The sequence below is a fragment of the Athene cunicularia genome (genome assembly GCF_003259725.1).
Source record: "Athene cunicularia isolate RWA chromosome 3 unlocalized genomic scaffold, athCun1 chr3_part1, whole genome shotgun sequence".
NCBI classification, from domain to species: Eukaryota; Metazoa; Chordata; class Aves; order Strigiformes; family Strigidae; genus Athene; species Athene cunicularia.
The window spans coordinates 50,607,326-50,621,399 of NW_020799097.1; the positions used below are offsets into that span (position 1 = coordinate 50,607,326).

At 45.1% G+C, this 14,074-nt stretch overlaps 2 protein-coding genes across 2 annotated transcripts in view; one reads left to right on the forward strand and one right to left on the reverse strand.

The window, feature by feature from the left end:
* The window catches only part of CDC40 (cell division cycle 40), a 42,341-nt gene extending 40,047 nt beyond the window's left edge, over positions 1-2,294 (forward strand). Inside the window, exon 15 of the mRNA XM_026844193.1 lies at positions 375-2,294. Within this exon, the coding sequence (XP_026699994.1) occupies positions 375-552 (178 nt within the window). The 3' untranslated portion in view covers positions 553-2,294. The remainder of the gene's footprint in view (positions 1-374) is intronic.
* A 382-nt stretch (positions 2,295-2,676) lies between these two features.
* METTL24 (methyltransferase like 24) overlaps positions 2,677-14,074 on the reverse strand; it is a 28,343-nt gene continuing 16,945 nt past the window's right edge. Inside the window, exon 3 of the mRNA XM_026844412.1 lies at positions 2,677-13,358. Within this exon, the coding sequence (XP_026700213.1) occupies positions 13,044-13,358 (315 nt within the window). The 3' untranslated portion in view covers positions 2,677-13,043. The remainder of the gene's footprint in view (positions 13,359-14,074) is intronic.

A 14,074-nucleotide genomic window follows, 5' to 3' on the forward strand; every position in this document is an offset into this window, starting at 1 on the left:
TATTTACTGCTATAAAAACTGGAGAATAACCTCAGCAAAACTGGAGGAAAGAGTGGAAAGAAGTGTCTATAAATTTTAGAGAAACTTCTGGCACTTTCTCTTTTGCTGATGTATTCCCTTTAGTTCCAGTAACACAGTGTATGGTATAATCGCATTGCTTAGCACATTTACCTCGCAGTTGATGAATCACCTTCTGCAGGACTTGTATGCTTTAGAGCACAGCATGAATGCTAATTCTTCGGTAGGTGTGTTTGCAGACTGTCAGACAGGAAGCTCACTGGGTGAAGCTCTTTTCCCCTGCTCAGTGTAAAGGTATTATAATACAAGCAGTCTTCACACATGATACAGCTTTTATTTTAATCCTGTTTATACAGTTATGTGATATCTGGAGATGCAGATGGAAAACTTAACATCTGGGACTGGAAGACCACAAAACTCTACAGCAGATTAAAAGCACATGATAAAGTCTGTATCGGTGCGGTGTGGCATCCGCATGAAACATCTAAAGTCATTACATGTGGCTGGGATGGTCTTATTAAGCTATGGGACTAAAGAGGATGCTACGAAGATCTACAGACAGAAGTCCTGCATACATCTGAGAGTAGAGTGAATTCTGCTGTAAGGATGGGTACACATCTGTAATACTGCAGTTCTCAGCTGGCTGTATATATGCACTAAAAAATGGGGAGTCTTCAGAAGACACAACTGAAAGGATATAGTTATAAATATGACCTCTGGGTATGAGAAGCTGAGGTCATCTGAAGCATGCAGAATCAAGTGTTAGTTTGTCAAGTCACTGTTTGTGCGAAACACTCTTGTAAAATAAAATCGTTTTAAGGAAAACTATTTTTGTGGTTCTGGCTGTCAGAGATGTGGGCAGTTAAAGGAGAAAACCAGTGATTGTGTGACTCTCTTCCTAAGAAGAAATCTTTGATATTTACCGCAATAGAGCTGAAAAAGATGCATTTATATGGTTTGGGTGGTATTTTGTTGTCCTCAAAATACTTTTACCTTTACAGAACAGAAACCCACTTGCTAAGATCTGTTAATTGACAGGAGGAATGAAGAACTAATCAGAAGCTGGCAGTTGTCAGATAAACTGTATCAACTGAAGATTGTATTCATAAACTTTTGGCTTCTGTGTGTATTTAACGATAGCATCATGCGGATCACTGAGTTTCATCTTTGTAAGTAGTTCTCAGTTTCAAAGTTTTGCTTGTAATGGTTGTATATTGTGTTGTTTTTTTCTCTTCCCATATGCTGTTACTTTCCAATAAGCACAACATACTAAAAAAAAAAAAGTTATTGTCTCTTGTTTGGATCAGAATACATTGTATTCAAGCCCCATGAAGATTCTGACAAGTTAATGTATATACATGTCACACTTTTTCCTCTTTAAAGAACTTATTTTTAATAAATCTTTTTATAAAAAGTCTGTTTGTCTTCATTCAGTTCTTCTGTCTAGCAGTGTCCATATAAAATATTTCTTACTATTTGTCATTTTAACTTGCAGTTGTACCAGCATTCGCATAAACTCATTTCACACTGCTCATACAAAACTAATGCAAGTTGGACGCAGGAGAAAAAAATCCTTTCAGCTCCCTTTTGAGCACATAAAGGAAACAAAAATGTTTAATGAATTTATCCAATTGATTAGTCCTTAATTACAGTTTTGAATCACGCTATAGTGTTTGCTATAAATCCAATCACTGCTCATCAATTATAAACAATAGCAAAGGCATAATTGCCTTAATTGACAGCAGGATAGTATGTAAGGCACTTCTGTAGATGAGATGCAAAGAATCTCAAATTGTGTAGATGGAAGGAAATGGGTTGGTTGGTTTGTAGGGTTTTTGTTGGTTTTGGTCTTGTTAATAAAAAACCCACTTCTTTCAGAGTACTCACTAAAGTTAGGCCCTTGTGAGGGAACACGGAGCATGCTTATTTTTAGACCAACTCTAAAGCTGAGCTTGAGCATCTTTCCACTGCCCATTCATGCCACTGTGTAACTGCACCAACTTCACGTTTGTTTACTTTCCCATCTCAGTGGCCTTGTGTACCTGTAAAACTCTACACACTTGTTCTCACAAGCGGTGCACTGGTGGTGACTGGGAATTGCCTAGCCACACACCTATGCAAGTACTGAGATAGGAAATGGTAGAGCCTGGAGAGAGAGGAAAGAGCTGGTCTGTGTCCTGGAGGACTCTCCTCTGCAGGGAAAGGAGAGGCTGTTCCTGTGTCTCAGCTCTTCAGGGTGTGGGTGGGAGTAAACCGCTGCCCTGTCAGAGGGTGAATTTCTGTGAGCTCTCGTGTGCACTGTGCCCCGGGTGCCGCTTCAGGTGAAGGCGGGCTGAAATAATTCAGAACAGTTTTCTTCCTTCTAATACAGTTCCTAAATGGATACATGGCAGTGTGCCCTGACCATTAGCGACTTATAAGTATAGGGAAGCGGGGAGAAGAAGAGGAATAGAGCAGATAGAAAAAATTCCCACATGAATGTTTATTAGCTTCCATGTCAGAAACATCTTTTCCCAAATGCTTAAAAGCCTTTAAATCATAATGCTCAAAATATTTTGCTCTGTAGTTGGTACCGTGTTTTCTCATGTGTCACCCATCAGGCAGAAATACATATGTACACACACACACACACACACACACACACACACACACACACAAATGTGTATAGTAAGTATAAAAATAAGTTTATAAACTTTTAATGGTAATATATTGAGTGTTGCCTTTGCGGAACAAAAATAAGAAATCTTGACTCAAATTCTGCTGGAGTTGATGAACTGGGATTAAATGTTTGCAACAAGCCCAGAATCAAAATACCTCTAGAAACTTTCAGATAAAATCCTTTGTCCCTCACACCGTTGGTCAGCACGTTAATCTTTTGTGGAATTTCTCACATCTGCACTGAAGCCCGCAGGGGGGATTTTTATGAGGATAATTCTCTCTTGTCGGCTTGAGAGTTGCAGACTCCAAAGCTCACGTTGTCAGCTAGTTTGCTGTGCACAAAGATAGACAGCATGTGTCTGTGGTGCGAGTCTAGACTTGTCTTTTCAGCAGCCACCTGGGAAAAGATTTCTTGCTGGGCTAATTAACTCAAATCATGTCCTTCTCTTATCTTCCCAATTTCCTGTTTCACCAGAAATTGGTCTGTTACAAATGTTGTTCAGAACAAGTCTAGACTGAGACCCCTAGGCTGAACTTGGTGTGTGAGCAGACAGAACCAGGGAAAAGGCAGCATTGGGAGAAAAGGGAAGCGTGTGTTTTGAGTTCCCCCAGTTTATTCTCCCCTAACATTCGGAGGAGAATGCAACAAAGTGATTCAAGCCAAAAAGAGCTTCTTGGGAGGCCTGGAGGGAAGCATGTCACACTGCCAGGAAGGAATATACGCAAGTTAGACTACAGGGCTGCTGTCACAGCATCATAGTTTTGTTCCCCTTGATCATGCATCTGTAACTTTCAGAAATGATGTGCCAATTTGCTGCCACTTTTATTAATACCAATTACTTTTACAGCGGAAGTTTTACAGATAAGTGAACTATCTCCATCACCATTCTTGGAGTTCTGCCTGGGAAACTTGATGGTTCCTTTGGCCTTGTGCCATCTTTTTCTTGGAATTTTTTCATATGTAAGAGGGGGGGAATAGCCCACATATCCTCATGCAACTTGCTGGTAAGAAGGCTGTCTTTCTTGAAGCAGATGGTCTTGGCATCTGTCTTGCTCAGAGTTTATAATTGTCACCAGTAAGATGGAGCTGCTCAGTCTTTGCCCTCATTACAAGGAACAAATATCTAAATTACTGTACATCCAGAGAAGTCCAAGATTGTCTTGTAAAAAGCCAATTTTTAGCAATGGGCAGATGTTCAATATACAGTTTAACACTGCGGTCTTTAAAGGCTGATTTAAACGGTGAGCCTTGCAGCTCTGACAGCCCAGTAACACAACGTACTTTCCTTCTTTCTACCAGCTGGTCATGACAAAATCCTGCTCCTGTTTGCTAGGAAGACTCCATATGACAAGCAGCCTGCACGAGGGGGAACACGCGGAGAGCGGAGGAGGGAGGGGAGTTTTACTTGGAAGACTTTAAACAGTTGAACCTATACACCAGAAAAATTAGTTGCCAGGGAGGTTGTTCCTCTGGAGACTACTTAAAGACTTGCTACTGTAGGTTGACTTCACTAGCATACACTCAATCTCATATCTTGCAGTAAAACATGTCTTTTCTGTCAGGCTTGCTGATAAAAAAAGATAAAAATAAAAAAAAAAAAATCAACAGCTACACCACGGCTGTCTTGCAGCACTCAAGAGAAAGCTGCTTGTGGCAGGGTTATGTTTACAGAATCTCCTTGCAGCGTTTAAAGCTTTTAGAAACAAGCTGTAGTGACTTTTCAACAGAGCATGGACCTCAAGTTTGACCGCAGAGCTGTTTGTTATCTTGTTGTATGATAGAACATTTAAAATGTGTTAAATGCTAAAGCACTGAGCCTTTCTGACTCTCCTTTTAACCTGCTGCGTGTCATGCCACTGGGAGACTTGCTGAAATAAAACACTGCGGATGCATTAAGCTTCTCAATTCAGAGTAAGACATTCTCATTAGGCCTTGGGTTTTTCTGGTTAGTCTGAAAAGATGTCAAGGCTAACTAAGCCTGCTTCTCCTCTGATTTGGGAAAGGAAGGCAAAAACACAAATCCTGTAGGGAGCCATTTCAGTGATAGGAACTTTATGGAGCCTCAAGACCACTGACAGCTACCCAGATGAGGTTCTGGGGGCTGCAAATCTTTCCAGTTTTTCCAGAATAATTGCCCCACAGTTGGTCTTCTGCTCTTAACTCACCAGTTAAAAGTCGTCAATCATGGAATAAATGGGTTTTTTTGGTGGAGTTTAAACTCTTGCAAAGCCAACAATTAAAACAAAAATACAAAAATGCCTTGTCCTAGATGATCTGTAACAACTTCCTACCTTAGATTGTACCAGGCTAATATCCCCACAAAGCTGTGACTTTGCTTGACTAGGCTAGTTTTTTTATATTGTGCTTCCATACCCTTATACAATCTTGCTCCTTCATCTCCTCAGAATATACTATGTAAAATATAATCCCTTCCAAGAGCAGGAGACAAAGAGAGAAGTTGGACTCCAAATGAGGTCATTTGTCAAGCCAGGTACCTACCCGAAAAAGAAGTAAGGCCCATTCCCAAGGGTTTTCAAAACCATGTTTTGTCAAAACTGCTTCTCTGCAGCAGGCTCCTCTCTTTCTCTGCCTGGTTATTGACCCTTTGGAGTACCTCGGGCCAGGGGGGCAAGTCAGTTTTGTTTGCTTTTTGTCATTATTCCTCCAATATTAGAAGAGTGGAATAACATTACGGAATAACATTCAGATGCTGAATTCTCCTATTTCTTGAAGTAATTTTCCTTCTCTTCATAAAGAAGAAGTTAGAAGCTATTTCAGGGCCTCTCCTGCCTGGTAGGTCAGTCTGAGAGTTCAGCATGGAGTTGTCTGGTGAAGTCCCAGCCCCTGTGTTGCGGCGGTTCCTGGCTGGTGTTGGTGGAGAGACACAGGTACTCCTGGGGCATGGTGGCTGCTGCTGCGTTAGAGGTCTGACACCAGGCAAGTGGCCGTCCCCACCTCCCTGCGAGGGGTGGTGGCACCCAGGGTGGTGGCTCCACTCTTGACATCTGAAGATGGATGCAAGAGTGGGATTCACATTGTTTGGGTTTGATTCAGAAATGGAATTTCAAATACCGGGGGTGCGGGGGGCAATACTAGCTGAGGCAATTTCAATTACTTGCAGAAGTTTTGTACTGTGTACATCACTGCACTTTCTTGCACTTTCTTTCAGGAAGCTGCTGAAAAACAAACACGTATGGTGGTAATCCACCAAAAAGAGCAGGGACATTGCATTGGTATTCACATTTGCAGTGGCATTTCTAGGCAGCGCAAAGCAGGGTCCTCTTCTCCCCTTGTATAAGGTCCTGCCCATTGGGATAAGGGACATTGCACAAGCTCTCTCTGCAGAGGTCACTTTCTGAACCAGCTGAAACTCTTTGCAACAGGCAGGTCAAACTAACTGTGAACAGGGACTTCTGTTTAAGGGAAAACATCCATTCATTATCAAAGGTGATTCCCTTCTAGTGCTGGACTTACCCTGCAGATGCTGCCCCTGAAATCCAGGGGAGGGAGGCAAATATAAATATGTCTCTGCATGTAGGTCAGCTCTGAACTTCAACTGGCACTAAACCAGGTCTCTATTGACTGCAATTAAATGTCACATTGTGTTATAATAACAAGCAGGAAGAAATCAAGAGTGATTTCCTACTGAATAACCCTGAGGATCCTTTCAAGGGCACGGCAGCCACTAATGAAGCTCATGAAATCAAAGTTTTTGAATGAACCAGATGGCCTCAGCTGTTGAATAATTCACCAGAGAAAATGAGTGCTATTTCTTCAGGTGTGCTACCAAGTGATACATCTTCCTGACATCTGTCAAGAAAGGCCAGACATATTTCCTTTATGCTTTCTTTGATCTTTCACAGTTGAGAGGTGCTCATGAAGAATAATTCTTCATAAGTCACCAGTGGAATCAAAGCCTGGGGCCAGAAGTGCATGTGATAAACATCAGGTTTTGGAATGTGGCAGGCCTTTCTTTGGTCAAATTTTGGAACCAAGGAAGCCAGTGTGGTATTTAGAAAGAGATCGGTTTCCCTGGAGAAGTGTGTTAGTGTCCTAACACATCCTCCTCTGTGCTGCTGTGGGCTCTCTATGGAAAGCCCAGGTTGCAGAACTGGCTGTGATAGTTTGGGGGATTCACATCTATTGCTGCTCTTCATCAGGTCATGGGCAGCACCTGTAAATTCTGATTCACAAATGTGTGTTATTTATAAATCACTGTGGGCCTCTCTGAAAGGGAAATGCCCTCATTCCCATAGAAGGATCGGTGCAAATAGAACTGCCACTACACACAGCTCATCTCTGCAAAGATCCATTTTAGACTGAGCTGAAACATCTCCTGGTGGAGATGTCCAACTCATGCAGTAGTGACTCCACTTCAGGAATGAGACCTGGTCATTATGTCCTTGTTAGCTGGGGTTGGTACTGGCTGTAGCCACCATGAATGACCCGAGGTGTGGGCAGTAAGGAGGGTCCTGGGCTGGGTTTCACTTGGTGCCAGACTGGAGGCAATGGGCTGGCTGCTCTGGAGAGCTGATGCAGACATCTGCATTGAGTGCGGGGAGATGTTCAATGCACCTGGGGACTGAGGGCCAGAAGTCTATGGGGAAATAACAGTGATGCTGAGCAGATCTGGGGCAGCTGAAAGTGCCAGGAGCACCTGGTAGATGGCATAGTATGGATATACAGCTTAAGAAAGCAGGTGCATCACATCGCTCCTCTGCAATGAACTCCTGTGCAAACGCTGCTGAGCGTATCACTGGAAGGTCAGTCCAGAGACACACATTTGCTAGTTGGCATCTGATGACGGGATGATTTGGCTCCTGTGCTCCTGCCCTGCCCCAATTTGATCCAGGCACCTTCCTGTGCTGCTCCTGGCAGGAAGAGTATGAAGACTGAGTCTGACTTTCTTCTTTTGCTGCTGCCAAGGGCAGGGCCCCACAGCATGTTTCTGAAGAGTCACCTCTGTCTCTCAGATCAGTCAGAGGGAGAAATAGGCTTTACTGCATTCTCTGCAAGAGATGCTGGATGCTGCCCAGACCAGGCACTTAGGCATATTTTAGCAATGCCAGGACAGACCAGTGGCCCTTTCTTCCTGCCTGGGCATAGCCACGCAGTTACCAGTCTCCAGGCTGCAGCTGTAATGGAAGAATGCCCTGCCCACACTGGTTTTAATGGTGCACTCTGTACTTAGCCCTCAAAGAAGGGGGCAGCTACAGCAGTTTCTGTGCAGGTCTGATCTGTAGAGATGTGGAGTACAATACTAGCATGCAGTTACTGCAGGGCTCCCTGCAGGGAGACCATCTCAGCAAGTTCCTCACCTGTTTCACGGTCTCTCCCAACAGCCCGCTCTGCTCTAGAGCTGCTCCTGAGCAGTGCAATGCTCCCTGCAGGGAGCCATCCTACAGCAGTAAGGCAGGCTCAAATATGGGTGCCAAACATGTGAAGATATCCCTGAGGTAGCTGGTACAGTTGAGAGCCAGCATGTAGCAGTAAAGCTAGGTGGGGCATTGGCTGGTGGATCTTCAGCTCTGGCTGAAACAGCATGAGCCCGTGGCTGCCAGCAGTCCTGGATCCCTACCTTTCTGTCTCAGCAGTCCCTAGCGGGCTGGAGATACTGCCTGAGCAGGGTGAACAGCTGGGACCCTGCAGCAGGTAGGGGCCCATCGTGCCCAGGTATGGCAGCAGGTGGACACGGACTTACCCCACATAGCGTCCCTCAGCGCCAGCCTGTCCGCTGGGGCAGAGTCAGCCAGAGCTGGCTTGTGCCCCTGTGCACATACCTGGCAGCTCAGTCATTAGGAGATGGGAACAGAGTGTATTTAAGAGTGTCTCGTTTAGGTAGAAGAGATCAGTAAAAGAGAATGGTAAGGGCACAAAAGCAAGACCTCAGAAAGGAAGGCTGTAACTCTGCTTTAAGAGATGTGAAGTAGAAAGGCACAGATAGTGCATAAAATAAGAGCTGTTCATTTTCTCCTGTAATATCACATAACTGCGTCCAGAATGATAAATGGCTTTTACCTATCCTGTATCTGAGATAAGGTTTCCTTAAAAATTACCATAGTTATGGAATCTTTTCTTGCAGAAGATGTATTTGCCACAGCCTGAATTGTTACTGACACTACCTGGCAATCCTGAGCAAGAGATTAACCAAAGAAGAACTAGGGTGGACCTCTACTCCATTTCTATAATTTACATATACCATCTCTATAATTTACATATACATCACTACTTTTACTTCAGGGCAATAAATGATGGAAGATGTGTGTACCTTTGGAATTCTAACATCTGAGAGAGATCATGTAATTTGTTTTTTAACCTCTATCAGTTTCTTAAATAAATAATAAGCTACTAGGCTACTTACTCTAAGACAATTCAGAAGGAAAAACCTGAGGAGTGCTAGAGCCCATATTTTTATGCTTTATTAAGAAATTAGAACTCACAGCTAGGCTTTTGCCACCCCATTATTCAAAAATTGGGAGCTAAGCCACTCTGTGGTGCAGCAAGTGTGATCATTCCAACAAGTCAGATACTCCTTTAGGAGATCCTGGTACCCTTTCACATTTTAATGAATCTTCTCATGACCCTGCACTGCGGAACAACCTCAGTATTTAATGTACAAGGGTTGCAGCAAGCATGGCTGTCACAGAGAAATCATTTCCTACTCATTTTCAGAGGTTGTGATCTCTTGGGTTCTGTATTACCTGGCTCAGATATGGCAATATGTAGCTTGGCCCTGAAGAAAGTGCTTTGCCCAACGTCTTGGGCACAGGGAATCAAACACATCTGCAACAGGTCATTTTGATTTTGAGCACTGCAGAGCTGAGAACATGGTGGGTCTCCACAGCATCCTGCTCTGTGTGACTGCAGAGCCCCTTGCTCCCTGGGCCAGGTGGGATGTGCAGGAGCAGAAACAGAAGTTACATTTATAGAATCATAAAATCACAGAATATCTCAAGTTGGAAGGCACCCAATAAGAATCGAGTCCAAGTCCCTGCTCCTCGCAGGACTACCTAACACTAAACCATGTGACTAAGAGCATCATCTCAATGCTCCTTGAACTCTGACAGGCTTGGTGTCGTGACCAATTCCCTGAGGAGCCTGTTCCAGTGACTGACCACCCTTCTAATAGAACTTCCCTTGATGTAGCATCATTCCCCTTCCTCATGTTCTGTCACTGCTCATTAGAGATCAGCATCTTCGCCTCTGCTGCCCCCCTTGAGGAAGCTGTAGACTGCGATGAGGTCACCCCTCAGCCTTCTCTTCTCCAAACTGAACAAGCCAAGTGACCTCAGCCGCTCCTCATAACTCTTGCCCTGGAGGCCTTGCACGCTCCTGGTCACTCTCCTCTGGACACGCTCGAATAGTTTGATGTCCTTCTTATACACAGGTGCCCAAAACTGCACACAGTACTCGAGGTGGTGCTGCAACAGTGCAGTGCAGAGTGGGACAATCAGCTCCCTCGACTGGATAGCTGTGCTGTTTGATGCACCTCAGGACACAGTTGGCCCTTTCGGCTGCCAGGGCACTGCTGACTCATATTCAACTTGCCATCAACCCAAACCCTCAGATCTCTTTCCACGGGACTGCTCTCCTGCCTCTACTCCCCCAGTTTGTACACATAACCAGGATTACCCTGTCTCAGATGAAGAACCTGGCACTTGCCTTTGTTAAATTATACCAGAAAACAAAACGGTACCAAGAGGTATTCCCCAGCCTTGAGATGAACTAGCAAAGATGCCCTGGCTGTGAATATTTACTGAACTCTCAGCTTTCCAAACAAGGTGGCTGCATTCAAGCTGTCCTTGGCTTAGGCTAACTGCATGGCTGTGCCATGGAATCATCTGGGAGAGACCTAGATGGCCTAAGCCAAAATCATGCCAGGGATCTCATTAATTAACCAGACAGATAAGACAGATATCCATCCCTGCGCACGCTGCCTGCCACTGCTGAATTTACAAGCACAGGCATAGCTGGGATCATCACCTGGTCAGTAGTCCCGGTCTAGCTGCACTGTTCTCCATCTTCCGTAAATGACACATTTGGTGTTCAGAAGACAATAATATTAAGTCCCCTTAGAATTAAACTCCACTTAAGCAAATCCTAGTGTAACTGAAGAATTAGATGGATTTCTTTTTAAAATGAAAATAAAAACGGGGAGGCAGTAAATTAGCGACTCCATACAGGGCACTGCCTGTCAGCATGACTGAAAGGTAGTAGATTGAAAACCAGCACACATTTGTTATAAAAGAAAGGGTTTGACATTTAGCCACGAGTTAAAATTTCAAATGTGATTAGGAAGACTGATACAAACCTGAGCACACAAGGGCACCGAGCTGGCTTTCAGATGAAGAGACTCCTCCATTTCCACTAGCCCCTCACCACCGAAGTCCTTCCCCACTGAAGTAAGGAGGGTTTTTTCTGCATCTTCCAAAGCAGCCCGAGGTCTGTGATCTCTGTGGCAAGCACAGATGCTCCAAGTCAGACTCGCTGCAGCAGTTTCAAGCCTCACGATGGGCTCTGCAGGACCAGGTGGGAGGCAAGTGCTGGGGCCAGGACAGGCTGCTCCCCACAGTCCCAGAGCAAGGGCAGTGGGAGGAAGGCTGTCACCCTAGCAGGGTCACCTGTCCGCTGGCCTCTTCTCAGCTGAGCTGAAGGGCTGAAGCAGTTTCTGCTGGGGAGAGCAGTCTCTGCCCACGCTGGGGCAGTTGGAGCCCTCAGAGAGGTGAGAGAGGAGGAAAGCAGATGCCTGGCTTGGTGAAAAGCCTGGGAAAGGTGAGGGGAACGGTTTGATCCACTGGTGAAGCAAAGCAATGGCTCTGGGAGAAAGGTGACTCACCTGTGGGAAGGAAGAGCTCCTACACTTAATTTTCCCCACCTCTGGCTGTTTGCTGAGATCCTGTGGGCATATTGGGTCCAGCGCAGGGCCCTGCTCTGGGAAGAAGGGGATGACAGAGCTTAGGCAGAAGGTGAAAAAGGAAAGGAGGGTATGAAAGAAAATGCCAGGATTACAAGAGAAGGAACAACATGAGGACAGAGAAAGAGACTTGTTAAAAACACAATGCTGGGCTGAGGCATGCCAAGGGGAGGAACATTGAGCCCTGCAGAAGTCCAAAACCAAAGGCAGTTACCAAGGTCGTATATCAAAGACATCGAAGTGGTGTCACCTTGTATTTTAATGCAAAGTTTAATGTCAAAATTATTTTAAAAAGAAGAAAAAACCCAATCTGCTATATATTTTTTAGCTCCCCCCATTCCCTAGCTCCCCAGGGCATGGCCAAGGCTGGCTCCTGAGATTCACCCAGCACGGGCCCCAGCATGGCCACAGCCCCCGGCACCTGCCTGCCCCACCACCTCTGCCAGCATCAGCGCAGGCCCAGGGCCCGGCCTCCTCGTGTCAGCAAGAGGTGGCCAGGCCGGGGATGTGCTGAGGAGGCAGCAGGCACCCAGGTGCAGCGCACAGCAAAAGGTTCAACTAGACCCCAAAACAAACAGATTTAAAAGACCAGGTTTTACTTTCAGCTCTTTTAAATAAGTATCTCTCTAGATGAACAGCCATTTGCTACAGGCATTGCAAGAGTAATTTAAAACAAGACATTCTCTGAGAAAATTAACTGGGGAAGCCATCTTTTCTGGCTGAAGCCTCCGGAAGGTGAGGAGGGAGAGTGCTGGTGGCAGCTTTTCCATCAGCTGAGTCTCTCTGTCCCACCATCTCCTGTGCCAGAAGTGCTGAATTTGCTTCCCATAGCCAGACTGCCTTAAAGAGCTAAAGTCAGAGCACTCAGAAGCTGCTCAACAAAACAGGTAGAAATTTAGTCTGGGGGTGATTTCTGCCTCTGCCAAATTCAGCTGAAATTTGCCAGTGGGTTCTTGCCTAAAATGTGTTCCATAGGAAACAAGGCCACAGTAAAGAAGTTGCGAATCAAAGATGATCGCTTTACAAAGTAGTAACACTTGACCCTTCCCGGGGAAGACACCTCCTCATGAGCACTCTCCTGCCTGAGAGCTGATGCAGCTCAGGGAGCAGAGTTTCCCAGAGCAGCCCCAGAGGGAAGCCCTCTGTGCCAGCACACTCAGGCACAGGTCAGCCTGGGTAAATCACGCTGTTAGCCCCCCCGACAAACATTTACAGAAACCTCTGTCCTCTGAGACAGGGTACCTGCTGTCAAATATACTGCTGTACAAATCTGCACTGTGTATCTTGTTCTAGTGCCAGTTCTTTTGACAACATATAAAAATAAAAGCCAGTCCATTTTGTTAGCAGTCACTGTGTGCATATTTAGCAACTTTAGCCAGTGACGCTAAAGTCCTCTTCAATAACGCTACAGGGCCAGATGGCTCACAGTCACACATCATAAATTCCTTTCTGCTATTTCCATCTTGTATTTACCCAGCTCAGTGTGTAACAGCTACTGGCATTGAAGGCTTCCTTTTTCAGAAACATCTGTGGTTTTGATAAGTCTTTGTGGGTATGGAAAAGCCTGAAGTCCTTCAGCTCCAGTTCTCGGAGCAGACTGTACCAGTACCGCACCACAGTGCTGTCATTGCCGCTGACTTCAAACCCAGGCCAGTGGATGTGCACCTCAAACACCAGCTGTCCTATCTGCTCAACAACATCTTCCAGGATGAGGTTCTCCAAAATTTTCCACTCGGCGCTCTCCACATCTGCCTTGAGGACATCAATCTGCAAGAACAACACCATTACTATGTGAAAACAAGAGGCTTTGCAACTGCTGTCAGTAACATCTGAGTCCAGGCTTGTCCATTTGATAACATACATAACTGCTTTTATGTACAATTCCTTTTGTATTTAAAAAAAAATAAATTAAAATCTCAGAGCATCCTAGGGCTACCATGGACAGTACGTGAAGTTTCATGCTTGGCTGTTCACACCCCTTCACACCCCTTTGACTCCTGGTCTGAAAAGCTTTATATGCCAAGGTGTCCAATGCAGCTCATCCTAGAACCAAAGCATGTTACTGTTCCTTCACAAATCTTGTGGTGACGTCAAAGCTATGGGAAAAAGAAACCCACCTAACTAAACAAAGACAGTAAGGCATAGCTGTACCTTATTCCTCCATCACAAAATCCTGTGACAGAGCAAAACACACTAACAGTGATTACTTGCACCACAGTAGAACGGGGTCTTTGTGTGCCAGATACTACATGCACTGCACAAGTACAGGAGAAGGCCAAAGTGAAATTAATACTATGAGCAGCTTAGACCACCAGCTACCCACAGTAAAGCTGCTGTCTGAAGCTTTTGCAGGCATCACTATGGATGCTGAGTGAGGAGGACCAAATCAAAAGAGAATTATGCAAAGATTCTGCAGGGTTTTAAGGGCAGCTCCAAGGGATAGCAGGAAAGAAGCTGTGAAACTGTTTGAAGGAAAAAATACA